This window comes from Hemitrygon akajei, chromosome 6 (genome assembly GCF_048418815.1).
Source record: "Hemitrygon akajei chromosome 6, sHemAka1.3, whole genome shotgun sequence".
Classification (NCBI taxonomy): domain Eukaryota; kingdom Metazoa; phylum Chordata; class Chondrichthyes; order Myliobatiformes; family Dasyatidae; genus Hemitrygon; species Hemitrygon akajei.
This window is the reverse complement of record NC_133129.1, coordinates 161609824-161637560: the sequence shown is the minus strand read 5'-3', so window position 1 is coordinate 161637560 and position 27737 is coordinate 161609824. Positions and strand designations below refer to the sequence as shown.

The 27737-nt window shown below is 40.8% G+C and overlaps 1 protein-coding gene across 3 annotated transcripts in view; it reads right to left on the bottom strand.

Moving 5' to 3' along the window:
• alkbh3 (alkB homolog 3, alpha-ketoglutarate dependent dioxygenase) overlaps positions 1–27529 on the bottom strand; it is a 67264-nt gene extending 39735 nt beyond the window's left edge. The window contains exons 1-3 of one of the 3 annotated variants that reach the window (XM_073049670.1): positions 27438–27529; positions 20415–20532; positions 10252–10349 (exon numbers count right to left, since the gene is read on the bottom strand). In XM_073049670.1, coding sequence (XP_072905771.1) covers positions 10252–10349; positions 20415–20493 — 177 coding nt within the window. In that variant the 5' untranslated portion in view covers positions 20494–20532; positions 27438–27529. Of the gene's footprint in view, positions 1–10251; positions 10350–20414; positions 20533–26754; positions 26890–27354 lie in introns of those variants that run through there. The other 2 variants (XM_073049669.1, XM_073049672.1) reach the window with 2 other exon arrangements.
• Between the last annotated feature and the right edge of the window lie 208 nt (positions 27530–27737).

Here is a 27737-nt window from a genome sequence, read left to right as displayed (position 1 = left end):
TCAGTCACCCTTCAAGAATACTCTAACGCAGGGGTGTCAAACTCATTTTAGGTCACGGGCCAGATTGAGCAAAATGCAGCTTCATGCGGGCCGGATCAGTCGGACGCGTGCGAACGCAGCTTTCGTTGCCTCTGTTTTTTCAGCCTGCTCTCATGTGTCTCAGTCTCTGCTATAACTACAAAGTGTTTCACTTTACAAATTCCGTTTCTTATGAAGAAGACTGCCGAGCAAGACTGCCGAATAAACACTAAAAACCCTGAAAACCTGGTACCTGAATAAACTCAGCATTAGCCATATCATACGCCATAGGCGCTTCGATTACTGGGGCCAGCTTTAATAGTAATTAGATATTATCTCGCAGGCCAAAGATAATTCCACCGCGGGCCGGATTTGGCCTGCGGGCCTTGAGTTTGACATATATGCTCTAATGCTTTCATTTCTTTTTCCCCGGCTTAAAGTCACATACAGCTGACCATGCTGGAATACCAGTTTCTCCAGATAAATCAACACATTCTCCATGGTTTGGCCTTGTGCCTTATGCATAGTCATAGCAAAGCATGAGTGTATCGAGAACTGGCTCTGCTGAAGAGGGACATCTTCCCCTTCTGATAAATTGAGAGTAATTCTTGGGATCATGACAATGTCATTATTGAACACACCGATGTTGATACTTGATGCTGTTGGGGAAGGTGCACTTGAAGGCAAACAATGGCTAGTTCCCTCTCGTGAACTGGAAATCCAAGTATCGATCCGACAGCTTCAGAATGCCCAATATATCTGCCTGTCAAATACTGTGTGATTTTGTCTTCTCTATTCACTCCAAAAGTTGCCCAATCACTTCCCTTCATTGTATACTTGATCATGTATTTGATGGACTTGACAGATGAGCATATTTCTACATTTAGATGACAATTGAACAGCTTCAATAGTTGGGCACCCATTCCAAAGTTATAGTTTGACTTTGTCGTCCTACTTGATGACCTTCAAATCCTCCCAATTCCACAGACCCTCTCCTATACACAGGATATGAATCATCCCCACACCTTGTATGCTCAATAAATGGCTTCGGGTACCTGTTACTTCATGTACCATTTTGCTAACACGGTGATTTACTGATGCAATATGGACCATGTATCATGTGCTTCAATAACAATTCATGCAGCTCGGGATCTTCATTTGGGTCTGGTAATTCTGCTTGCACGAATCTATCATAATCTCGTGTTCTCGGCTTGAATGCCTCATCAAGCGACAACAGACAGTGCAAATGAGGCAGACCCCGCTTTTGGCATTCGACACTTACAATGTAAGCAATACACCTACCAAAGAGACCATCTGTTCCAGAGAGGTACTTCATAAACAACTTTCTCTTCAAGTCAAACACTCTCGCGATTAAATCCGGCCGATCGCTTGGTTGCTGATGCAAAAAAAGATGCTGTTGGATTTCGGGCCAGTGTGGATTGCATGTCATTGTAATGAACAATGAAGCATTACCATACTTCTGTATATATATCACGGCGTCCTGACATTGTTCCATCGTGCATCTCGGTCCACTGACAACTGTTGAGAAGAGGATGATGCGCCTTCCAATGTTTCTGAAATCATCGTCATCATTCAATGCATCAGTCAGGCCTCTGTATGTTGTTGATCTCAAGGTTGCTTGATTCATTCGGATGTAGCTCAGCCTCTCGCCTTCAATCTTAGCAGCCATATTGGCCAAATATTGTTGGATTAGATGTCCTCCTCTGAGAAGGTTAAACTCATTCTCATGGTTCATTATTTGATACGCATAATAACGCATTGCCGTCAGTTTCATGTTGTTCGTCATTCGGAGTTGATGATGCCAGCCATCGTCTCAAAGTGGAAAGAAAAGTACGTATTGAAAGCTGTCATATGAGCGATGGGACTCTGAAATGATTTGCAAATCACCTCCTCGTTCTTTCAACACAATGTGCCGTGATCTTGCTGTTCGGTATAATGATGGCAGTTTGTTGGCAGTTTGTGCATTAAATCTTCTCTTATGTTCAAATGCCGGTCTCCAGTCAGGATCAATGACAATGGACGCCTCTGGCATGCCTCGAATTTGTTCTTTTGCAAGTTGAAGGGACACAATGTATGGGTTTCATTGTCGTAGTAGGTTTTCCAATAATTCAACAATCTCACGTTGAATTCCATCATTCTGGAGTATCTCTATTCTGAATTCTATGCTGTCTTAAGGATCCATGAAGTAAATTTGAAGGAATTGGGCTTGCTGGTTGGGGTCTGACATTAAATGTCTTAAGTAATGATGGATTTGGCCTTGATAGGTCATCCTTTGGCACCAAAGGATGTCATTTGGAAGAGGCAATTGTATTGTCTGATGTTTTTCCTGAACTTGTTTGCAATAGGTTCATCACTGCTGTATAGATTGAGGAGTTCATTAGGTAAAGGCTGCAAATTGCCTATCCTGACCTTCCCCCTCATACAGCAGAAATTTGCAGTTTCTCCAGTGAAAAGGAAGGCACGACAGGAGGGCATACTCTGGTCATTGTACCAATATCAGCAGAAATGTTACGCCATATGAGTCATGCATTTTGCCTTGCTCTTTCTCTGTGGAGGTATTGTCGTTGAAAGTGGCCACTGTTGTCTTCAGCAACTCTCACAATAATTACTCTTTGACGCATATTCTCGAGTTGATCTTATCTTTTCTCCTCCGTCTCTTCCTCTCTCCTCCTTCTCTGCCTGCTTTTGTCATTCTGGAAACGTTCAGCCCTTTCATCCTTCGTCTCTTCTACCATTTGTTCTTTCTCTCAGATCCTGGAGTCGTGCAGCCCTGACCTGATCCAATTCTTGTTCTCTCCTCCTTCTGTGCCAATTGTTGTCATTCTGGAGACGTGCATGCCTCTCCTCCTCTGTCTCTTCTTCTCTCATCCTTTTTTGTCCTGACTCTCTGATCCTGGAGACATGCGGCCCTAAACTCATCCGATTCTTGTTCTCTCCCTCTCTTTGCCGCATCCCAACGACGTTTGGCGTCATCTGTTGACTATAATGTCCCCCTTCTCTTTGCACGCACCATAATTAGGCTGTCCATATTTTGTTACCCTAATGCTGGGTAGAAGATACGAAGCAGTAACAGCAAAGCATCCAGGATTCTGGTTTTTCTTTATGATGTGGTTGGCGCTCTCCTAAATGGACGTGATAGCCCTGTCCTTTCGCTGCAGTTGGTGTCGCTGCTGTGAGCATCATGAGGCGCTGTTGAGCTGGCCATGTACATGCGTCATGTTGTCGTGTCCCAATTTCCGTGATGGTAGATTGGCTCTCGGGTGAAAGCGGGGCTGTTGATTTTGGCGAATGAGCAATTTTATATGAATATATAAACCTGAACTTTGCCTGCATTCTGTAAGTTAGTGCATTTTAAGTCAATTTTGCCAAAAATAGTGCAGCTGTAATGCACCATTTGCGCTAACTGGAGGTCACAAACAGACAAACAGAGCATAAGAGTTTTAGTAGTATATAGATTTGTCTCACAATGCATCCCTGGGAACACCTCGTGAACTACAGAGTGTTGAGTTGAACCTTAACAAAGGCCCAATGCATCCTCCTTTTGAAGCAACTGCATGTCTGATGACCTCCAGATTCTTTCTTTGATAATTGCTCTGGTAATACCACTATGTATTAAGGTTGTTTAATGTTATTTCTAGACCAAAGATAACACATAGATAAAGAACATAATTATAAAATAGCACAATAAATATTAATACATAAGGTAGCTTATATACAGAGATTGGCTATCTGCCCATAAAGTGTTGCCAGTTATGTCTGTACGTAAGGTGATTCTGACAGGAAATGGTAAAGTAGTTATGGTGGGGGTATGGAGGGGTAGGATAGTGGGTGAAGATTTTGATCAGCCTTACTGCTTGGGGAAGGTAAATGTTTTTGAGTCTGGTGCTCCTGGCATGGATGCTGCATAGCATCCTCTGTGATAGGTTGGGACAACAGTCCATGAGCAGGGTGGGTGGAATCCTTTATAATGTTACAGCTCTTTCCCAGCGCATTTCTGTATAGTGTCCTTGATGGTGGGTAAACTGCTGTCAATGATGCGTTGATTCTATAACAAAAGCAAATGCTGCTGACTGGCACACTCAAGATGTAGAAAGTACAGTACGTGCTAACACATGCACCTCTACCCAGCATCTTGCTAGCAAATGTACAGATACTGGAGAACAAGATAAAAGACCTAAGGGTAAGATTGTTGTATTGGAGAGACATGAGGAATTGCTGTGTTTTCTATTTCACAGAGATAAGGTTCAATTGGGACACATCGGATACAATGCTCCAAATAGACAGGGTCTCAATCCACAAGATGAATCAAACTGCTGATTCAGAGAAGGAATGAGGGGGAGGTCTGTGCTTCATGATAAACTCTTCATGCTGCTTGGATGTAGAGATCTTGTTTTATTTTTGTTCTCTTGACCTAGAACATCCAATGATTAAGTGCCATCCATCCTACTTACCAAGGGAGTTCTCCTCCGTGATCCTGACTGCAGTTTACATACCACCAAAGACAAATGTTAAGCAAGCACTTGATGTATTGAATGTTGCAATTAGGAAACAAGAAACAGCCTATCCTAACACCTTACAGATCATTGTTGGGGACATCAATCAGACTTCCTTGAAGAAATCTCTGCCCAATTATCATCAACATATCACCTGCAGCACCAAGGATCCAACACACACGACTGCTGTTAACTTTGATAAGGAATGCCTACTTTCCATCCCTAGACCGCATTTCGTGAAATCAGATCATGTGGATGTCCGCATATAGGCAGAGGCTAAAGAGCAAGGCTCCAGAGGCAAGGACAATAATGAGGTGATTGCAGGAAGCAGAGGAGCAGCTATGGGATTGCTCTGAGTCGGTGGACTAGGCCATGTTCAAGGACACATTAGAGTATCTGAACAGATTATCCACAGTCGTCATGGACTTCATAAAGTCATTTGTATATAAGTGTGCCCCTATAAAATCATTCAGAGTCTTCCCCAACCAGAAGTTCTGGATGAACAAAGAGATCTACAATCTGTTGAGCACAAGATCAACGCATTCAGGTCTGTCACCCAAATAAAATGCAAGAGGTTATCTCATATGCGATGTAGCAATTCCGCACCAAATTTGAATCACAGAAGTAGGCTCAATATCTGTGCATCATCTCCTACAAAGTAAAACCAAACGACTTATGTGACAACAGTGTTTCATTAACAGATTAGCTCAATGTCTTTTATGCTATACTCCGAATGACAGAACATGCACGTATCTTCACAAACTCCCAGAACTCCTGGTGTACAGGAGTGAGATAGTGGAGTGGTGCTGCAGCAACAACGTGGCACTCAATGTCAGTAAGACGAAAGAGCTGACTGGGGACTTCAGGAAGGGTAAGACGAAGGAACACATACCAGTCCTCATCGAGGGATCAGAAATGGAGAGAGTGAGCAAGTTCCTGGGTGTCAAGATTTCTGAGGTCCCAACATATCGATGTAGTTATAAAGAAGGCAAGACAGCAGCTATACTTCTTTAGGAGTTTGAAGAGATTTGGTATGTCAATGAATACACTCAAAAACTTCTATTGTTGTAACAACGGAGAGCATTCTGACAGGCTGCACAGGACCGAAAGAAGCTGCAGAAGGTTGTAAATCTAGTCAGCTCCATCTTGGGCACTAGCCTACAAAGTACCCAGGACATCTTTAGGAGCAGTGTCTCAGAAAGGCAGCGTCCATTATTAAGGAACTCCAGCACCCAGGGCATGCCCTTTTCTCACTGTTACCATCCAGTGGGAGGTACAGAAGCCTGAAGGCACACGCTCAGCAATTCAGGAACAGCTTCTTCCCCTCTGCCATCCGATTCCCAAATGGTCATTGAGTCTTTGGACACTACCTCACTTTTTAAAAAATATACAGTATTTCTATTTTTGCACGTTATTTTTTAATCTATTCAATATACATAACTGATTAACTTGTTTGTTTATTATTATTAATTTTATTTTATTTATTTTTTTCTCTGTTAAGATTATGTATTGCATTGAACTGCTGCCAGTAAGTTAACAAACTTCACGTCACATGTCGGTGAGAATAAACCTGATTCTGATTCTGACCCTGTGATTTCAGTCTCTGAGGTTGGCATGAGAATATCCATCAGGAAGATGAACCCCGTAAAGCATCTGAGCCAGACAGTGCACCTGGCCACGCACGGAAGAACTGTGCTATCCACTGGATAAATTTATCAGTCAGCATTCACTAATACCTTTAACCGGCTGCTTCGGCAGTCTAAAGCACCCACCTGCTTCAAGCAGGCTTCAGTTATACTGGTGCCCACGAAGAATATGGTAACTTGCCTCAATGACTATTACTCAGTAGCACTTACATCTACTGTGATGAAGGGCAGTGAGAGGTTGGTGATGAAACATACCAACTTTTGCCAGAGGAATAACTATGACCTGTTCCAATTTGCCTACCTTCACAAGTCAACTGCAGATGACATTTCACTGACTCTTCACTGAACCTTGGAACAGCTAGACAGAGAAGATGCTTACATCTAGATCCATTTCACAGACTAAAACTCTGCATTCAACACAATCATACCCTCAAAAATAATCAATAAGCTCCAAGACCTATTCCTCAATATATCCTTGTGCAAATGGATCCCTGATTTCCTCACTTGCCGGCCCCAGACAGTTCAGACTGACAACAACATCTACTCTACAATCACTAAGGCTGTGTGCTTAGCCCCCTACTGTACTCGCTTTATACTTGGCACTGTGAGGCTAAGTACAACTCCAATGCCACATTTAAGTTTGGTGATGGCACCGCTGTTGCTGGATAAAGCAAAAGTGGTGATGAATCAGTATAGAGGAGGGAGATTGTAAATCTGCCTTAATGGTGCCACAACAACCTCTCACTCAACGTCAACAAAAGCAAGAAGCTTGTATTGACAACAGGAGGATGGAACCAGATGTCCATGAGCCAGTTCTTGTCAGTGGATCAGGTGGAGAGAGTCAGAAACTTTAAATTCCTCAGCATTATAATTTCAAAGGATCTGTCCTGGGCCATCAAAAAGAAGACAGAGCGATGCTTCTACTTGCTTAGAGGACTGTGAAGATTCAGCACATCATCTAAACTTTGTCAAACTTCTACAGATGCATGTTGGAGAGTATACCGATTGGCTGCATCAATGCCCTTGCAAAAGCCTACAAAGAGTAGTGAATACAGCTCAGCCCATCACAGGTGAAGTCCCCACCACTGGGCATATCTACAAGGAGTTTGTCTGTCTTTGTTGTGTGCCATTTTACATTGATTCTACTGTTTATTTCTGTATACTTACTGCAAATGCTCACAAGAAAATGAATCTCAGGTGTCATATATGTACTTTAATAATAAATTTACTTGGAACTTTAAACTTTGAAGCTTCACTAAAAAGGGGAAGGACCACAGTCTAGCATCTGGCCACCACTGGACATTGAAGAAGATGGCAATCAGTAACAAGCTCTCAAAGGTTTCATTGATAGGTTTATTTTGTGGAAGATCATTAATGGTGCTGACTTTTGTAAGGGAATGCATTGAATTGCTGGTACAATGAATGTAGATAATAACATGCTCCAATTGCCTTTATAGTACACATTATGAAAACAAATTTGGTGGAAAACAAATTAGCCATAGTTCTGTTTCCCACAGAGTTATTTTTGTAATGCTTTCTTAGCACCCATTGTCACACATTCTACATATATAGTTACTCACGTGTTACCTATCCTTAGACTCATCACAATACACTTAAACATCAATTAAAAACAAAATCAGATTATTAATTGTGGTCTTGCATCCTACTGCAGCTGTCACTTAGGAAGCAAAATTAAAAGATAACAAATTGAGAAATTCTAGTTGAATAATTTTCAATGTCAATATTGTCAATGCAGGTACTAATTATTTTTTATTCATTTTAACAAGTCAACAAGTCATCCGGCACAGTATGTGCATGATCCTCTTTATGGCAAGAACAAATTGAACCTGTTATTTGATACCATTACATTTGTAGTGATTTTGTTCCTTCCACCAGACAATGTGCTTACATTGGAGTGGCTTAATGAATACTTGAAACATATATCAAGGGTTTAAGGAGGCAGTGACATAACAAATATAAAACAGAAATGTGCAGTGATTGCTATGATCTGAGAAGCAAAAACAGAATCCTAATTAACAGTAATAAATACTCCAGCACCTTGGAATGTGCCAGTTGGTAGCATCTGCTTGCAGATATCTCCTTGTATTGGAATAGCTATCAGTACCAGGTTGGTGGCGGAGGGAGATATGTCTCTACCAAAAGAAGTGTAAGGTGTTCCTTCCCCCCACTACCCTGCAAGCCACCTTTGGGCAAGGTGCAGCAGCTGCTTAGCTTCCCCCCCCCCCCCCCCCCATCAATGTTATGAAAAGCCATGGGAGCAGGTGCTAAATGGTCTTATGAGCAGCTGGTGCATATCACAAGTCCTGGTTATGTGGCCACTGATGCCAGGCAGATAATCTCTGAAAAGTATTGATAAAGGCTGGGGTCACTGGTCTTGTAAAGACACTGCCTAATAGAAGGCAATGTCGAACCACATTGTAGAAAAATTTGCCAAGAACAATCATGGTCATGGATAGAAAACGATCGCCCACGTCATACACCATGGCACATAATGATGATGATGATGACTGGTTTCAGGTATACCAAATTATGTCTTTCACTGAACTGATGATCTTTCTGCAGCAGTTGATGTTGAATCAGTACGTATCACTGGGAACAACTGGTAAATCACAAGATTTTTGTGACAAGCCTTGACAGAGACTCATTGACAAGTGAAAATCTGCAGATGCTGGAAATCCAAGCAACACACACACACACACAAAATGTTGGAGGAATTCAGCAGGCCAGGCAGCATCTATGGAAAAAAGTACAGTTGATGTTTTGGGCCAAGACCTTTCAGCAGGACCAGAGAATAAAAGATGAAAAGTAGATTTAAAAGGTGGGAGGAGGGGAGAGGGAAACTCAAGGTGATAAAGCGAAACCTGGAGGGGGAAAGATGAAGTAAAGAGCTGTAAAGTTGATTAGTGAAAAGAGATACTGGGCTGGCGAAGGGGGTGTCTGACAGGAGAGAACATGCCATGGAAGAAAAGGGGGGAGGAGCACCAGAGGGCGGTGATGGGCAGGCAAGGAGATAAGTTGATTGAGGAAAAAGCAGATGGGGAATGGTGAAGTGGGGGGTGGCATTACCAGAGGTTGGAGATTCACTACTTCCTTTTCCTAAAGAAATTCTATACTGTGGACGGCCAATGAGTTTTCGTTTTTAATAACTATCGCAAATACACTATGTTTAGGCTTTTTTGCAAACAATTCCAACCACCAAGTCTTTGATATAATATGAACTCTCACATGGATTACAGCCCTTCTCATATTAAGTGAAGTACTAAGTACTTAATGATTCAAGATCCTTATCCTATGCTTCTTAGAAACATGATGAGAACTTTAAGATATCTGATTTATTGTTTTCTTTTCTTGAAACAACCAAAAATCATAAGCAACTAACATGATTCAAATTCAGACATGCAACACTCTGTAAAATACTAATTGTTGTTACTGTTCCTCTCCACGTGTTGTAGCACTTCGGGTGGCAACCTTACCGATTCTTTAGAATTTGTCTATTTTTCATGACGCCAAGTTACTAGCAGGACATTAACCCAGCAAGGATGGAAAGCATGCAAGAAGCCAGCTGAATTCGAACCCCAGGCCACTCGCCTTGAAGTCCAGTGAGGACGCCACTAACCCACCGGCCAGCAAATATACTAATTAGCCAACATTTAAATCAATGTTACCCAAAAATGTTCTCGTGCCAAAAGTACTGAATTAAATTCATCTGAAGCTAATAAATTAAGGCATTGTATTATGCTTTGAGACTGAGAATTGCTTCATTGCAATACCTTAACACAAAGCATTTTAAAACATTTTGCTACACTTGCAACAATCATCCTGTTTTTCTTCTAGCTTCATCATATGATTTACCTGTCTTTGTTCCACAAATAAATTTGTTCTTGATCTGTATCAAGCAAATGTAATACTGACCTTTCCTCATGAAATGTTTTGCTCTTTGGACATCAGTGATATCTAATACATGGATTGCACCATGCTGCCCGTAACAATGGACCTAATGCACTCAGCTAGATAGAACCACACATTTAAAAACATTCCATTCTTTAGATTACCTCAGTGGGATCTTGAAAGATAAATCGCCTATCAGCTGCAGCCTGTTCCTTTGATGGCCAATGTGTTCTAGCAACATTTTCTGAAGTACGTCTTCCAGCTAAAAATAGATAAAACACACTATATTTTAAAATGCAGTTAACATAAACATAAAACAGACCTCTGGGTTATAGTGTTATTTTTCTCAGCAATGCGGTATTTCAAAAATGAAGTTTTCAAAGTTTCCTTTAAGATATACATTCTAACAAGACTATATTCCAGTGTAGACATTTCAGTCACATACTAAATTTATCACCAGACATGTTCATATTTCTTTAAAAGAGGATATTATGTCAAGAACTGTGATTAATAATAAACAATTGGGTCCATTTAACAAATGCTTGTGGAAGATATCATCTGAGATGAAAACATCTTTAAAATAGGAAAGTGGAAAAAAATTGTCTACATTTTAATTTCCTGCTTACCGATTTCCTTCATACTACTCTCTCTAAATTATAATTTACACCCTCTGCAAGATTTTTGTTCTGTTTATCATATATTTCACTTAAGATTCTGCTATTATTGTCCTTAAAATGATCTTCATGAAATGCAATGGTAGGGGCAAAACTGCTTTCAACAGTCATAGGTGACAATTGATGGTGTGCAAAACTATGCAGGTACTCTATGTCTGGCACTGAATATTTAAGATTACTTTATTTTAATAATGGGACGCTTATTAGAAGTAATGAATGCCAGCGGTGTCCTGGCAGAGTGAACACCGAAGTTGGACGTGGCTTCACATTCACCGCATTTCATTCACGTTGTTGTGTACATACAGTAAATGCTCTGCCTTGCAGATGTGTGAAAAAGCACTGAGGAAAAAAAAGAGAAAGCAAAAATTGGAAGGAGAATTTTGCCTTGATGGCTGTGAGTAATACTAGCCAAAGGAAGTAAGAGTGGAATCTTAGGAGGAATCTTTTCACAATGGACACTGTTGTTCAATAGGAGACATACAATACCTGAGGAAAGTTTATTAAAAGATTGCTATTTCCAAACAAAAACTTTCTTAACATATGCCAGTGATATTAAATCTGATTCTGATTCGGAAAAAGTCAGTCATGGTAAGACTTGATATAAAAATAACACTAAACAGTAACCATGGCAAAAATGACTTGTTCGGGCACTATAGTGCTGTTTACTTTTCCCTATACATAATGAGCATCACTGAATGATATAATAAATATAATTTGCAAATTCTGTAATTAGTGCTGCCCTCATCCAGATACGCTCAGTTATCAAGCAATGACATCAGAAAAACAGAAAACAAATATGAGGTGTCATAGCTTTAACCCCAAAAATATTATATAATATTTATTTTTACTTTTAGTCAATTGATCAAGAACATTTTCCAATTATGTTGATCTTTTAAATATTAAATGTTTAATTTTATCCCATACTAATTAGACAAAATTGCACAGCATGTTGTAGAATTTTATGAGTCCGTTACATAACCCAAGCAAAGAGACTACAGCAAAATATGAACAAAACTTATGCTTACCAATTCTTCCCATTTAAGAAAATAAACTGAACAGGAAGAATATAAAAATACTGAAAATAGGAAATAATTTTGTAAATAATACCAATATGCTAAAGATACATATTTTCCAGCATCTAATCAAGAGTTGTGCTATGTCAGAAGTGACATATCATAATTTCAAAAGCTAATGATGAGAAATGTTGCCGTGCCAAGCTCAGTGCTGAGAAATGCAAGTCGATGACACCGCAGTGGTGGGGCTCATCACAAACAACAATGAAACAGTCTACAGAGAGTAGGTGGAAGAGCTTGAGGTCTGGTGCCACGCAAATAGTCTCCTCGTTAATGTCACCAAGACAACGGAGATGGTTATTTACTTCAGAAGAACTCGCACCACTCACATCCCCCTTTACATCGGTGGCACAGAAGTGGAAACTGCAAGTTGTTTCAAACTCCTGTGCACTCTCAGAACACATCTACACTGTCAAGAAAACTCACCAATGCCTCTACTTTCTGAGGAAGCTGAAGAGAGCTACACTTTACAAATCCATACTCACGTCATTCTACAGATGTGCAGTAGAGAGTATCCTGACAAGCTACATTGCTATTTGGTATGGAAACTGCACTGTGGCGGACAGGAAAGCTCAACAATGAATGGTCAAAACTACCCAACAAATCACTGGCATCAGCCTAGTCACCAACAAGGACATATATACAGAAAGGTGCCAGTAACATCATGAAGAATCATACTCACCTTGCTTTTTGGACTGTTTGTCCCACGCCCATCAGGGAAGACGCTGCAGAGCATCCACACCAGGACCACCAGATTCAGAAACAATTACTCTCCCCAAGCAGCAAGGCTGATCAACACCTCCACCTCTACTTTATTGTTTCCTGTTAGCCACCTTATGTACAGACCAGCATCACATACAATCAATGTATATAAGCTATGTATTTATAATTATCGTTTTTTTATTATTATTGTGTTCTTTGTCTTTTGTGTTTTTTTGCACTGCATCAAATCTGGAGTAACAATTATTTTGTTCTTTACAGTTCTGCACAGAAAATTACATTGAACAATCTTGAATCTTGGGAAGTTAACATCCATAATTCATAACTAAAACGCACCAGAGGAAAAGGATCTGAACAAAAAACACCTCCATCAGAAGAGTCAAAGTGAAGCAACTCAAACTATCTTCTATTAGTAGAGCCTTTGACGCAAATCACATATGTGGGAAGTAGGTGAAAAAAAATATAATTTAAGCTGCAATTGTACTGAAGGTGATGTCTCTTTTACAGATGAGCTCAACACATTTCATGCCTGCTTTGACCACAAAAACATGGAGGCACATTCACAAACTTCTACAGCCCCCAATTGACAACCCTACAATGGGGGCTGTGCACTTAACGCTCTGCCCTACTAGCTTTATGCTTGTGACTAAGGCTAAATTGCTCACGACACCACTGTCGATGGTGTAATCAAATCAGCATGAGGGAGGGAAATTGAACATCTGTCTGACTGGTGCCACAACAACAACCTCTTACTCAATGTCAGCAAGACAAAGGAGTTGATTATTGACTTCAGGAGGAGGGAACTGGAGATCCATGAGTCAGTCCTCATTAGGGGATCAGAGATGAAGAGAGTCAGCAACTTTAAGTTCCTTGGTGTTATGATTTCAGAGAATCTATTCTGCATTCAGCACATACATGCCATTATGAAGGAAGTGTGGAGCACCTCTACTTCCTTAGAAATTTACAAAGATTTGGCATTGAATCCAAAACTTTGACAAACTTCTATTGGTGTGCAGTGAAGAGAATATCGACTGGCATCACAGCCTGGTATGGAAATACCAATGCCCTTGAATGGAAAATCCTACAAAAAGTAGCGGATACGACCCAGACCATCATGGGTAAAATTCTACATTTCTATATGGAGTGCTGTCGCAGGAAAGCAGTATCCATCATCAAGGACCCTGCCATCAAGGCCATGCTCTCTTCTTGCTCTACCATCAGAAAAAAGGTGCAGGAGCCTCAGGACTCATACCACCATGCTCAGGAAAAGTTATTACCACCCCCACCCCCACCTGTCATCAGCTTCTTGAACCTGAGAGAAAACTTCACTCAACTCCACTTGTCCTATCACTGAACTGCTCCCACAACCTACTGACTCACATTCAAGGACTCTTCATCTCATGTTCTCAATATTTATTGTTTATTTATTTATAATTATTTAAGTTTTTTTCTCTTTCCTTTTGTATTTACACAGTACTTTGCTTCACAGAAACATGGCTAGCCCCCACAATTTCAGACTCAGCACAGCAGCTCAATGGTTTTACTTTTCACCATAAAGACAGGAGATCTCAGACTTTTAAAGGCAGAGGAGGTGGAGCATACTTCATAATTAACTCATTGTGGCACACAGACGTGGCAGTTCTGACTCAGTCCTGCTCACGGGTTCTGAAACGTCTAGCTTTAAAACATCTTCCTTTTTATCTGATGAGAGAATTTTCCACCATCATCCTGTTAGCAGGGTACATTCCACCTCAGGCAGGCACTGGAAGAGCTAAGCTCTGTAATCAACATGCACAAAACAGTGCACCCTATCGTTGTGGGGGATTTCAACCAGGCAGTTTGAAGAAGTCTCTGAATAACTACCACCAAAATATCAGCTGTGGAACCAGAGTAGCCAACACACTTGGTCACTGTTATACCACCATCAAGAACGCTGACTGTGCCATCTCTCGCCCACACTTTGGAAAGTCTGAACATCTGGCTGTACTTCCACTAACAGTGCAGCATAGGGAAAGGTTAAAGACTGCAGAAGCAGTGGTGAGGACCAAGAAGGTAGGGTCAAGGGAGATGTTAAAGCACTTACTGAATTGCTCTGAGCTGGTGAACAGGACAATATTCAGGGATTCATCCTCAAGTCTGAATGAATACACCACAGTGGTCATTAAATTCATCAGAACCTGTGTGGATAAGTGGCATTCACCACCCCCACCCCCTTGCTCCCGGAAGCTGTCATATTTAACAACACTGAAATTCTTTTGACACCGATCACCAGAAAAAGACCCTTCCATGTCAAAGTGAAACAGACCCCTATAAGGTGATCTAAATTAATTACAAATATAATATACAAAATAATTGGCTGCATAAGTATTTGCCCCCTTTAATATGACACACCAAATCATTACTGGTGCAGCCAAGTGGTTTTAGAAGGCACATATTAGTTAAATGAAGATCACTGGGTGCAGTCAAGGTGTTTCTGTTGATTGTAGTAAATATACACCTGTATCTGGAAGGTCCAACTGCTGGTGAGTCAGTATGTTGGCAAAAATTACACCATGAAGACAAAAGAACACTCCAAGCAACTCTGCAAAAAGGTTATTGAAAAGCAAAAATCAGGAGATGGATACAAGAAAATTTCCAAGTAACTGAATATCCATTGAAATACAGTTAAGTCAATCATCAAGAAAATGGAAGAACATGGCACAGCTGTAAATCTGCCTAAAGCAGGCCATCCTCAAAAACTGAGTGACCATGCAAGAAAGAGACCAGCGAGGGAGACCACCAAGAGACCTTTGACAGCTCTGGAGGAGTTACAAGCTAGGATGGGAGAGACTATACATATAACAACTGTTGCCTGGGTGCTTCACCAGTCACAGCTTTCAGGGAGAGTGGCAATGAGATGGGACAATGAGATTTTGCACAGATTATAGAAAGGTCAACGCGATAACCAAAACAGATGCTTACCCTATTCCCACAATAGATGACTGCATCGATAGGGTGGGGAAGGCTAAGTACCTAACAAAAATTGACCTGCTAAAAGGGTACTGGTGCGTTCCCTTAACTGATAGGGCTCAAGAGATATCGGCATTCATCACCACCTCGGGGTTGTACGAGTATAATGTGATGCCTTTCGGGATGAAAAATGCCCCTGGTGCATTCCAACGTATGATAAACTCTGTGATTCATGGCTTGAAGAATACTGGGGCATATATTGACGATTTACACTGTTGAAAAAAACTCACAAGAAATCTCAGTTAGCGTTTGCCAGAGGGTATGTGGGCGACTCTGAAGTCAGCTGGAAGAAGGATTTGTGGTCTGATGAAACCAAAATTCAGCTTTTTGGGCATTAGACTAAATGCTATGTTTGGCATAAGCCAAGCACTGCACATCATCAAAAACACACCATCCCTACTGTGAAGCATGGTGGTAGCTGCATCATGTTGTAGGGATGTTTCACTGCAGCAGGCCCTGGAAGGCTTGTGAAGGTAGAGAGTAAAATGAATGCAGCAAAATACAGGCAAATCCTGGAGGAAAACCTGATGCAGTCTGCAAGAGAACTGCAACTTGGGAGAAGATTTGTGTTCCAACAAGACAATGACCCCAAGTATAAAGCCAAAGCTACACAGGAATAGTTTCAAAACAACAAAGTTAATCATCATAGAATCATAAAAATCTACAGAACATTACAGACCCTTCAGTCCACAATGTTGTGCTGACCATGCAACCTACCCGAGAAACTGCCTAGAATTTCCTTACTGCATAGCCCTCTATTTTTCTAAGCTCGATGTACCTATCCAAGAGTCTCTTAAAAGACCCTATTGAATCCACCTCTACCACTGTCACTGGCAGTGCATTCCACCATACCCACTACTCTCTATGTAAAAAAAAACTTACCTCTGACATCCCCCTTGTACCTACTTCCAAGCACCTTAAAACTATGCCCCCTTGTGTTAGCCATTTCAGCCCTGGGAAAAACTCTCTGGCTATCTACCCAATCAATGCCTCTTATTATCATATACACCTCTATCAGGTCACCTTTCATCCTATGTTGCTCCAAGAAGAAAGGGCCAAGTTCACTCAACCTATTTTCATAAGGTACACCCTCCAATCCAGGCAACATTCTTGTAAATTTCCTCCGCACTCTCTCTATAGTTTCCATATCCTTCCTGTAGTGAGGTGACCAGAACTGAACACAGTACTCCAAGTGGGGTCTAACTAAGGTATTGTATAGCTTTAACATTACCTCACGGCTCTTGAACTCAATCCCACAGTTGATGAAGGCCTTCTTAACGACACTGTCAACCTCTGACAGTGGGTACTGATGTGGCCAAGTCAGAGTCCAGACCTTAATCCAATTGAGAATTTGTGGCTAGACTTGAAAAGAGCCGTTCACTCATGATCCTCATGGAATCTGACAGAGCTTGGGCAGTTTTGTAAAGAAGAATGGAAAAAAACTGCAGTGTCCAGATGTGCAAAGCTGATAGAGACCTATCTGCACAGACTCAAGGCTGTAATTGCTGCCAAAGGTGCATTTACTAAATACTGACTTGAAAGGGGTGAGTAATTATGTGTTCAATTATTTTGTGTTTAATAATTGTAATAACTACAGACCAATTTGTAGAAATTTGCTTTCACTTTTGACACGGAAAAAGTCTTTTTCTGTTGATTAGCATTAAAAAAGCCACATTAAATCCACTGTGATTCAGTGCTATAAAACAATAAAACATGAAAACTTCTAAGCAGGCAACTACTTTTATAGACACTGTACATGCAGTTTAATAATAAATTTACTTTGAATTTTGAACTTCACTATGTTGCTAAAATACAAACAAGTCATCAGAAAATACACTTTTGAGTCATTTGGATTAGAGTCACAATCAGAACCAGAATCACCAGCTTGTGAGTGACATTTGTTAACTTAGTAGCAGCAGTTCAATGCAATACATAATCTAGCAGAGAGCGTGAAAAAAAGTAAAATAAAACATAATAAATAAACAAGTAAATCAATTATGTATATTGAATAGATTTTTAAAAAATGTGCAAAAATAGAAATTCTGTATATTAAAAAAGTGAGGTAGTGTCCATAGCTTCAGTGACCATTTAGGAATCAGATGGCGGAGGGGAAGAAGCTGTCCATGAATCGCTGAGTGTGTGCCTTCAGGCTTCCGTACCTCCTACCTGATGGTAACAGTGAGAAAAGGGCATGCCCTGCGTGCTGGAGCTCCTGAATAATGGACGCTGCCTTTCTGAGACACCATTCCTTGAAGATGTCCTGGGTACTTTGTAGGCTAGTACCCAAGATGGAGCTGATTAAATTTACAACCTTCTGCAGTATCTTTCAGTCCTGTGCAGTAGCTCCCCCATACCAGACAGTAATGCAGCCTGTCAGAAGGCTCTCCATGGTACATCTATATAAGTTTTGAGAGTTTTTGTTGGCATTCTAATCTCTTCAAACTCCTAATGAAGTATAATCACTTTTTTGTCTTCTTTATAGCTGTATCGATATGTTGGGACCACATTAATCTCTCAGAGATCTTGACACCCAGGAACTTCAAACTGCTCACTCTCTCCACTTCTGATCTAATACTGGATTGTGTATTCATCTATTGTTTTCTTCAAGATACAATGGATTCCAGTTAATTGGAGCTTCAGCTACTCACAGCAGACACTTATTTGGGCCAAATCTTAAAAAGCAAAGCTAATCAAGAAACTAACCAGAATTCCCTTTTTTGTTTGGGACACTATGCCATTTAATTGGGGCAGGAGATTGTTGCCAAACAGTTTCTAACTAGAGTCAGATGCATGCACTTGGGTGTCTGTTAGATCTTACTCCGTGGTCAGAGAGAACATTTTTTACATAGCATCTTGTGATTTGTGATTTTTGTCACTGATAGTTGTCAAGAAATGAGCAGTAAAAACAATTCAAAACTGTTTTCCTCACTGCAGTTTCAAGCATTCAGGCATTAAGATGTCAGAAATGGCCAGGAGAAAAAAATGAAATGTTTTCACTACTTCAATAAATTAGGGACTACGGAGAATTTGAAGGTATCGACAATCGTCTTGAATGTTACAATGCAAATGAAAATGTGGAGGACGCAATTGTTGATAGAATTGTATGAAGGTAGTCTATTATCTACACTACAAGTCTGCGCTGATTTTGTTCATTTAGTCAATCAAAAAGGCACGGCTGCATACTCCGAATGAATTCCTCCCTCAATAACTATTGGGACTGATACAGTTTCATAGTACTGTGGTAGCATTGATAGTGTTCTAACTTGTTCTTTATTTTATTTAAATACAAAACTTGTTACACAATTAAATAGTGGTTTGTATTTTTTATATATATCTTTCTATTTCCATGAAACTTTGGCCGATTGAAGCAGCCACTTAATTGGGCCAAAATATACTGGTTCTGATGTGTTTCAATTAACTAGAATCCATTGTATATAATTGTATTTGTGTTATCCTAAAGCCAAAATGAAAAAGTTATATTGCTCCTGCACTAACTGCACAAGAAGGAATTGATGTCATAATTATTTAATTTACCAAAAGGAAAAACTCAAAATAGACATCTTTTGGGCTGTTTGCACAGGATTGACAGATTTAACTTGAAATGTCAGGAATTTTAACTCTTAAATTTGCTTTTTCCTTAACCAGTCTAAAGTCCATATGCATGTATATGAAGAGCGTTTGATACCCCTCTGCCTGCATTCGCTGGAGTTTAAAAGAATGTTGGGGGGGGGTGGAAATCTCGTTGAAACCTAGCAAATTTTGAAAGGCCAAAAAGTAGCAGATGTGGAGAGGACGTTTCCTATAGTAGGGGAGTCTAGGACCAGAGGACACAGCCTCAGAATTGAAGGATATCCATTTAGAACAGAGATGAGGAAAAACTTCTTTAAGCAGAGGGTGGTGAATCTGTGGAATTCAGTGCCACAGACAGCTGTGCAGGCCCAGTCATTGGGTACATTTAAGGAAGAGGTTGCTAAGTTCTTAATTAATCAGGGCATCAAAGGTTATGGGTAGAAGACATGAGAATGGGGTTGAGAGGGATAACAAATCAACCATGGAATGGTGTAGCAGGCTCGATGTGCCAAATGGCCTAATTCTGCTCCTATTCTATTATGACTGTTAGGAAATGTGCTCGTTCCATCCTTGGCTCATTATAATAATTACTGTAAGTGATAGTGTCATTCTGGCAATTTATGTCCTTAAGCCATAGGGAACATGTGGAAAGAGGAGGAACTTAAAAGGAACTAATCGTCCCCTTCTACCAGCTGATACCAAGATACAAATATGAGCAACACAGCTCAGAATCCAATACATGCAAAATGCTGGAGGAATCCAGCAGATCAGGCAGCATCTATGGTGAGAAACAAACGAAGTTTTGAGCCAAATGTACAGTCAGCTGTTTATCTCCCTCCATAGATGCTGCCGGACCTGCTGAGGTTTTCCAGCATTGTGTGTGTGCTGTACTGAATTTCCAGCACCTGCAGTCAGAGCCCAATACAATGGGCCCTCAGGCTGCAAAACCCACATTGCAGCAAATCCTAATGCACTGTAAACACAACTTCAATTGTAACAACTCAAGACTTGTTTACTATTAAGATTCCACACTATTAAGTATCTCAGTAACTGCTGATCTCTATTTAATATATTTTTTAATAAGTACTGACTGAAGGCAATAGGGGCAGAGTGGATCAGATACAGAGTGCAACTCAGATTATTCAATCAATAAGCTCTTGTAAAATCACAATTCCCTAATTCATTCAGATATGTATACTGCTATACACATTGATTTCTCCATTAAATCACCAATACTAATTTCTGCTTCAGTTCTTAAGAAAAATATTTTTGATATCATACCTTGAAATGTGGTTGCTGCAGTCTTGCTGTGGCCTGCCCATGAACCCTGCAGTCTTGCCCGCTGTCTTTTGTCTGCCATGTTGTTTGTCTCACTTCTTCGCTGTCATAGCAATCTAAACTATAAGAGCACAACCTCAGAAAAACAGCATTTTTTGTTCAAAGTAAATTTATTATCAAAATACATATATGCTCAGTGACCACTGAGTGTATGTAAATTGTTTTCTGTTGCTATAGCCATCCATTTCAAGGATTGACGTGTTGTGCATTCAGAGATCCTCTTCAGCACAACACTTGGTTATTTGAGTTACTGGTGCCTTCCTGTCAGCTCAAAGCAGTCTGGCCATTCTCCTTTGACCTTTCTCATCAATAAGGCATTTTTGAGCACAGAACTGCCTCTCACTGGATGTTTTTTTTATTTTCCATACCATTCTCTGTAAACTCTAGAAACTGTTGTGTGTGAAAATCCCAGGAGATCAGTGGTTTCTGAGATACTCAAACCACCCTGCCTGGCAGCAACAATCATTCCATGACCAAAGTCACTTAGATCATATTTCTTCCCTATTCCGCTGTTTGATCTGAGCAACTACTGAACCTTTTCACCATGTCTGTATACTTTTAAGCATTGAGTTGCTGTCACATGATTGGCTGTTTAGATATTTACATTAATGAGCAGTGTACAGGTGTACAGTCAGTCCTCCTTATCCGCGGATTCGACCAACCACGGATTGGGAAACCCAAAAGTTCTCTCTCCAGCACTCATTGTTTGAGCATGTACAGACTATTTTTTCTTGTCATTATTCCCTAAACAATACAGTATAACAATTATTTACTTAGTATTTACATTGTATTAGGTATTATAAGTAATCAAGAAATGACTGAAAAGTACAGGCAGTCCCTGGGTTATAAATGAGTTCCATTCCTGAGTCCGTCCTTAAGTCGGATTTGAAGTCAGAACAGGTACATCAGGTATTATTTAGCATCAGTTAGTCGAACTTTTTTCTTAGTATATAGTACATATTTCACCTTTCTATGCATATAACACTTAAAAACATATGTATTTCAATAATTAAACCACTGCATTGCTTAGTAATAATTGTAGCTTTCATCAGGGCAGGGGCTTCACATGCTCCATTAAAATTGTTCCGATCGTTGACCAACTGTAGCCTAACGCTTTTCCAATGACCGATGGCATTTCACCTCTTTCTGATCACTTTATTACTTCCACCTTATTTTCAATCCTGATCGTGATTATTTTCGTGAACAGAAACACTGTGGATTCAGAGCTCGCCACCAGGTCCTAATGTCCACCGCACTGAGACATTAAATAAAGTCCGGGGTTCCGCTGGCTCCTAATGTCCACCGCACTGAGACGTTAAATAAAGTCCGGGGTTCCGCTGGCTCCTAAAGACCACCACACTGAGACAGGTTAAATAGGGGACTTGAGCATCCACATTTTTTGGTATCCGCGGGGGGTCCTGGAACCAATCCCCTGCGGATAAAGAGGGCCGGCTGTACTTAATAAAGTGGCCACTGAGTGTATGTCACCACATACTACCTTGAGATTCATTTTCTTGCAGGAATTTATAGGAAAATAAAGACATACAATAGAATTTACGAAAAACTATAAATAAAAAAAGGCTGACAACTAATATGCAAAAGAAAGGAAGTCGTGCAAAAATAAGAAAAAGTGTAAATAGGTCCTTGAAAGTGAGTCAATTCAGCGTTGAGGTGAATGAAGCTAAAAAATATAGCAAATCATCCCAAAAGATACAATGTGAAGGACCTTGATAAAATCACTGGCACTAAAGAGATAGTGATGACCAAACTAGAGGGCCTAAAGTTAGTTAAGTACCCGGTCCTAATGGGATGCATCCCAGGGTGCTGACAGAATTGGCGGAGGTTATAGTAGATGCGTTGGTAATAATTTACCAAAATTCTCTAGACTCTGGGCAGACCCCGGCGGACTGGAAAACAGTAAATGTCACGCTTTTTTTTTAAAAAAGGATGTAGGCAAAATACAGGCAACTATAGGCCAGTTAGCTTAACATCTGAAGTCGGGAAAATGCTTGAAGCTGTCATTAAGGAAGAAATAGCGAAGCATTTAGAAAGGAGTGGTTTCATTAGACAGACGCAGCATGGATTCAGAAAGGGCAGGTCCTGTTTGACAAACTTACTGGAGTTCTTCAAAGACATAATGAGTTCAATGGATTGAGGGGAACAGGTGGATGCCGTATACTTGGAATTCTAGAAGGCGTTCAACAAGGTGCCATCCAAGATACGGATGCATGGAGGCGGAGGAAGTGTATTAGGATGAATAGTGGATTGGTTAACCAACAGAAGGCAGAGAGTTGGTATAAATGGGTGTTTCTCTGGTTGGCAGTCAGTGGTGAGTGGGGTGCCGCAGGGGTTGGTGCTGGGGCTGCAGCTGTTTACTATTTACATTGATGATTTGGAAGAGGGGACTGAGTGTCGTGTAGCTAAATTTGCTGATGACACTAAACTAAGTGGAAAAGCAAATGGATGTAAAGAGACTGCAGAGGGATATAGATAGGTTAAGTGAGTGGGCTAAGGTCTGGCAGGTGGAATACAACGCTGGTAAATGCAAGATCATCCACTTTGGAAGGAATAATAGAAGAGCAGATTATTATTTAAAAGGTGAAAGATTGCAGCATGCTGTTGTGCTGAGGGACTTGGGAGTGCTTGTGCATGAATCGCAAAAAGTTGGCTTTCAGGTGCAACAGGTTATTAAGAAGGCAAATGGAACGTTGGCCTTCATTGCTAGAGGGATTGAATTCAAGAGCTGGGAGGTCATGCTGCAACAATACAGGGTACTGATAAGACCGCACCTGCATACTGTGTGCAGTTCTGGTCTCCATACTTGAGGAAGGATATACTGGCTTTGAAGGCAGTGCAGAGGAGGTACACCAGGTTGATTCCAGAGATGAAGGGATTAACTTATGAGGAGAGATTGAGTCGCTTGGGACTATACTCTCTGGAATTCAGGAGAATGAGAGGGGATCTTATAGAAACATACAAAATTTTGAAAGGGATAAATAAGATTGAAGTAGGAAAGTTGTTTCCATTGGTAGGTGAGACTAGAACTAGGGGACATTGCCATAAGATTCAGGGGAGAAGATTTAGGACGGAGATGAGGAGAAACTTTTTCCAAGAGAGTGGTGAATTTGTGAAATTCTCTGCCCAAGGAAGCAGTTAAGGCTTCTTCACTAAATATATTTAATATACAGTTAGATAGATTTTTACATAGAAGGGGAATTAAGGGTTATGGGGAAAAGGCAGGTAGATGGAGCTGAGTTTACTGACAGATTAGCCATGATCTTTCTGAATGGCGGGGCAGGCTTGATGGCCTACTCTTGCTCCTATTTCTTATGTTCTTATGTCATGCAAAACTAGGGCAGGGATATGAACAAATTAAGGTAGAACTGGGTATTTGTGGGACCAAAGGCGAGGGTTGGGCCAATTTCACTCACTGTCCCTGCGACGTTCACTCCTCTCCCCGCGGCACTGAGGCTGAGAGTCTGTTTCCGCTGTTACACATTTCGTAGCGGCTTGCCCTGCTATTTGAACTTGACACTGAGGTTTTGGGCCTACTCTGGGTCCTCCAGGGATTTTGGTCTATGAGCTCAGTTTGGTTTGGAATGCTGTTGCTTGCTTCTGTTGGTTGTATGATTTGTGTTTTTTCCCCCTCTTTCTCTGCACATTGGGTGTTGGCCTTTCTTTTTCTTTAAATTGGATTCTTTCAGGTTTCTTGCTTTGTGGTTGCCTATAAGATGACAAATCTCAAGGTTGTATAATTTATACATTGACAATAAATGTACTTTGAATCTTTGAGGAAGAAAACTTTATAATCTTCGATCCAAGCAACTGAATTTATGATCACTAATGCTACAGTGAGTAAAAGTGGCATCAAGCAAAAGACCAAAATGTGAGGATCTTACTGGGTTGTAAGATGAGAAGTTTCCAAGACAGAGAGGCTAAAATCATGGAGATACTTGTAAACAAGGCTGAGAAATTTTAAATCAACACTGTGCATTGATATAGTGGTTGAGTAGGACTTGATCAGACTTGAAACAGGGAAAGCTGAATTATGAATAAGATCACACTGAAGGTTAGAAAAGCAATTAAAAAGTTTAGTCCAGTGTAAAATTACTAGGTTTCAGGAAATGATGAAATGAGGCCAATGTGGGAAGAGGCCTCATTACACAGGTTCTTACATTCTTTACTTAGGTTAAAGAAAAGTGTCTATTTGGTCAAAAGTGGTGCAAAAGTGTAAGTCAAATCCAGCCTCAAAAATGAAAAACTGATGACAAAGAAACACATGGTGGCTTTCAAATAGAGTTGGTGGAAAGAACTATAATCAATGATGATCATTACTTACTGCTCAAATCTGGACTGAAAGCCATTTTTATGTGAATTCATCACTAATGTTATTTACCATTGTGAAAATCAAAATACAAAGAGAATGCCACATCTAAATGGTGCCAAAAGCCAACACGGAGGAAGGGTATAAGTGGGGGGATATGGTCCAAAATGGGAATGTACTTTGAATGTTTATACATGGTGATAACGGAAACCTGCAGATGCCAAAAGATGAACTCTTGAGATTATAGTTTAGAAATTCTCAGGCAAATTGCATGTAAAACAGCAGGGCTAATTGTATTGTTAAGAAATGTGCTCTGATAATGTTACTGAAGTGGGGCATTACACAGCCAGTAAATTGCTTACAACATTTGCCAAGACTGTTGCCATGAAAGCCTGGTAAAAATGAATCTTTCCAGTGGGCGGCACGGTCTGTTTACCCATCATTGTTGGTTCTACATATGCTGGTGTCTGCAAGCACTAACAACCATAGAAATATCACTGAAGCTTAACCTACAGCACACTGCACAGAATCAGCTGCTGCCTGCATTACTAGGTACATTGCCTGAGACTACGAATGGGCTCAGGGCAGCGGATCTACTAATTCATACTTCAGTAGCACAAATAAGCCTTTAGTAAATCTGCACTTCTATTGAATATAAGAGCTAGGAAGAGGAGGCTACTCAATCCCTTGTAGCTGTGCCGTCAGTCAGCATTATCATGGCTGATTTTTATTTCCTTCAATGCCATTTTGTTCCATTTCTCACCTCTGACTTGCACTATTGGGTAGGCATGATAGTGCAGTGTTGAGTGCAATCACTTTGCAATGCCTGCGATCACCAGTTGGGGTTCAATTCCTGCTGCCACCTGTAAGGAGTGTGTATGTTCTCCCTGCAACTGCGTGGGTTTCTTTGAGGTGCTGTCTTCCTCCCACGTTCTAAAGGCATATGGTTAGGGTTAGTGAGTTGTGAGCATGCTTTGTTGGCACTGGCAATCCTCAGACTGTAGGTCATTGACACAAAACAACACACTTCACTGTAAGCTTTGATGTTTCAATGTACATGTGACAAATAAAGTTAATCTTGATCTTTAATATAATTTCCCCTGATTCCATTAGTATATAAAAATCCTTGGTCTGAATGTTTTCAATGGCCAAGCCCTCGCAGAAGTTTTAGACTGTGTATCACTGAGTGAAGACTTAGTTTTCCCGCATGCCAAATCTTTCATCATGATTGTTCTATACATTCTTGCCAGAGGAAACTTCAACTCTGCTTCTACCTTGTCCTGCCCTAAATGAAATTTGTACTATTCAGTGCCATCAATTCTCATTCCTGATTTCTAGAAAGTACAAGCCTGGGCTGGTTAATTATGTAACATTCCTCAGATTCATCTAAATGATATCCCTTTCACCCTCTGCTAAGGATAAATATTTGTTTTTATCTACTCCATCAATAACTTTCATAATTTTGTAACTTTTTATCAAGTCTTCCTCGTCAGCCACCTTTGTCCCAAGGGTGGCAAACCTAGCAAACCCGCAGTCTTTCTTTATAAATGAAAGGCCACATTCTCTCAATTGTCATGTGAAAAATAAAAGGAATAGTAAGCCATTTGACCTCTCAAAGCCTACATCACCTTTCAGTAAGACTACCTTTGCACCATTTTCCTGTATCACTCGATATGTCTCTGTTCCCTGCATCTCCCCAGAGACTTCATTTTTTAACAGGCAGGGCCATATTTCTGACAATTATGATGAGCAGCTTCCTCACCCTGCCCACCTCCACTAGATGTTATGGAGATGGGGATGTGCTCTTTTTTTAAGCAATGGGGCAGCCTCTCTCTGAACAGGGGATGTGCTCAGAGTCAGGGGCCCTGGGTGTGGAGGGAGAAAATATCCTATCAGAAACATGAGAAAATCTGCAGATTCTGGAAATCCAAACAACACATTCCCATTTCCTTATCTCACCTTGTCTCCTTATCTGCCAATCAACTCCTTCTGGTGCTCCTCATCCTTCCCTTTCTTCCATGGCCTTCTGTCCTCCTAGATTCACCCTTCTCCAGCACCTGATATCTCTTTCACCAATCGACTTCCCAGCTCTCCACTTTACCCGTTCCCCTCTCCTGGTTTCACCTATCACCTACTACGTGTACCTTGTATTTCTTTCTCCCCTCCCTCCACCTTCTTACTCTGGCTTTCGTCATTTTTCTCCAGTTCTGATGATGGGTCTCGGCCTGAAACTTACTCTTTTCCACTGATGCTGCCTGACCTGCTGATTTTTCCCCCAGCATTTAGTGTGTGCAGAAAAAACATTCTATTTGTAAAGTGTGTGTGCGTGTGTGGGGGGGGAGGAGGTGGTCTTTTGGTTGCTTTGAAAAGCTTCACACAAGTTGCTACTAAAATTGCGGTGTAGATAGTTGGAAGTACAGGGGTATTCATGGTTGTTTTGGGAGAAAGGTCTCGTCGTTTACTCGGAAAATGATAAGGCACAAGAAATATATCAGGAGGAAGTTAAATGGCCCCCTTGCTCCGCTTCACCGATTAACAAGATCGTAGTAGATCTCTTACCACAGTAACGCTTTCCCGCATTAACTCAATTTCTCCCTGATATCACTTCCACTCCGCCCTCTCCCCACACAGATTTCACCAACCTGACAGTCGGACTTCCGTTGTGTCACAGTTCCGAATCCGGCCGGTTCCAGCAGAGGAGACCCGGTAAATCGTTCCCACCTGACACCCGCTCTGAACAAATGGAGCTCGCAAAAGGACCGTGTGTCGCTTTTAACCGAGAATGGGAACTGTCAACATGATGTACGTGTAGGGGATAGGCGGGAAACAACACGGTCTGAAATGAATACGAAAATAGGAGAAAAAAACAGGTGGAAGAAGCATAAGAGAGGGAGGAGAGAAAAGAAAGAGTAGAGCGAAAGTGTGAAAAGTTTCGGTTTTGG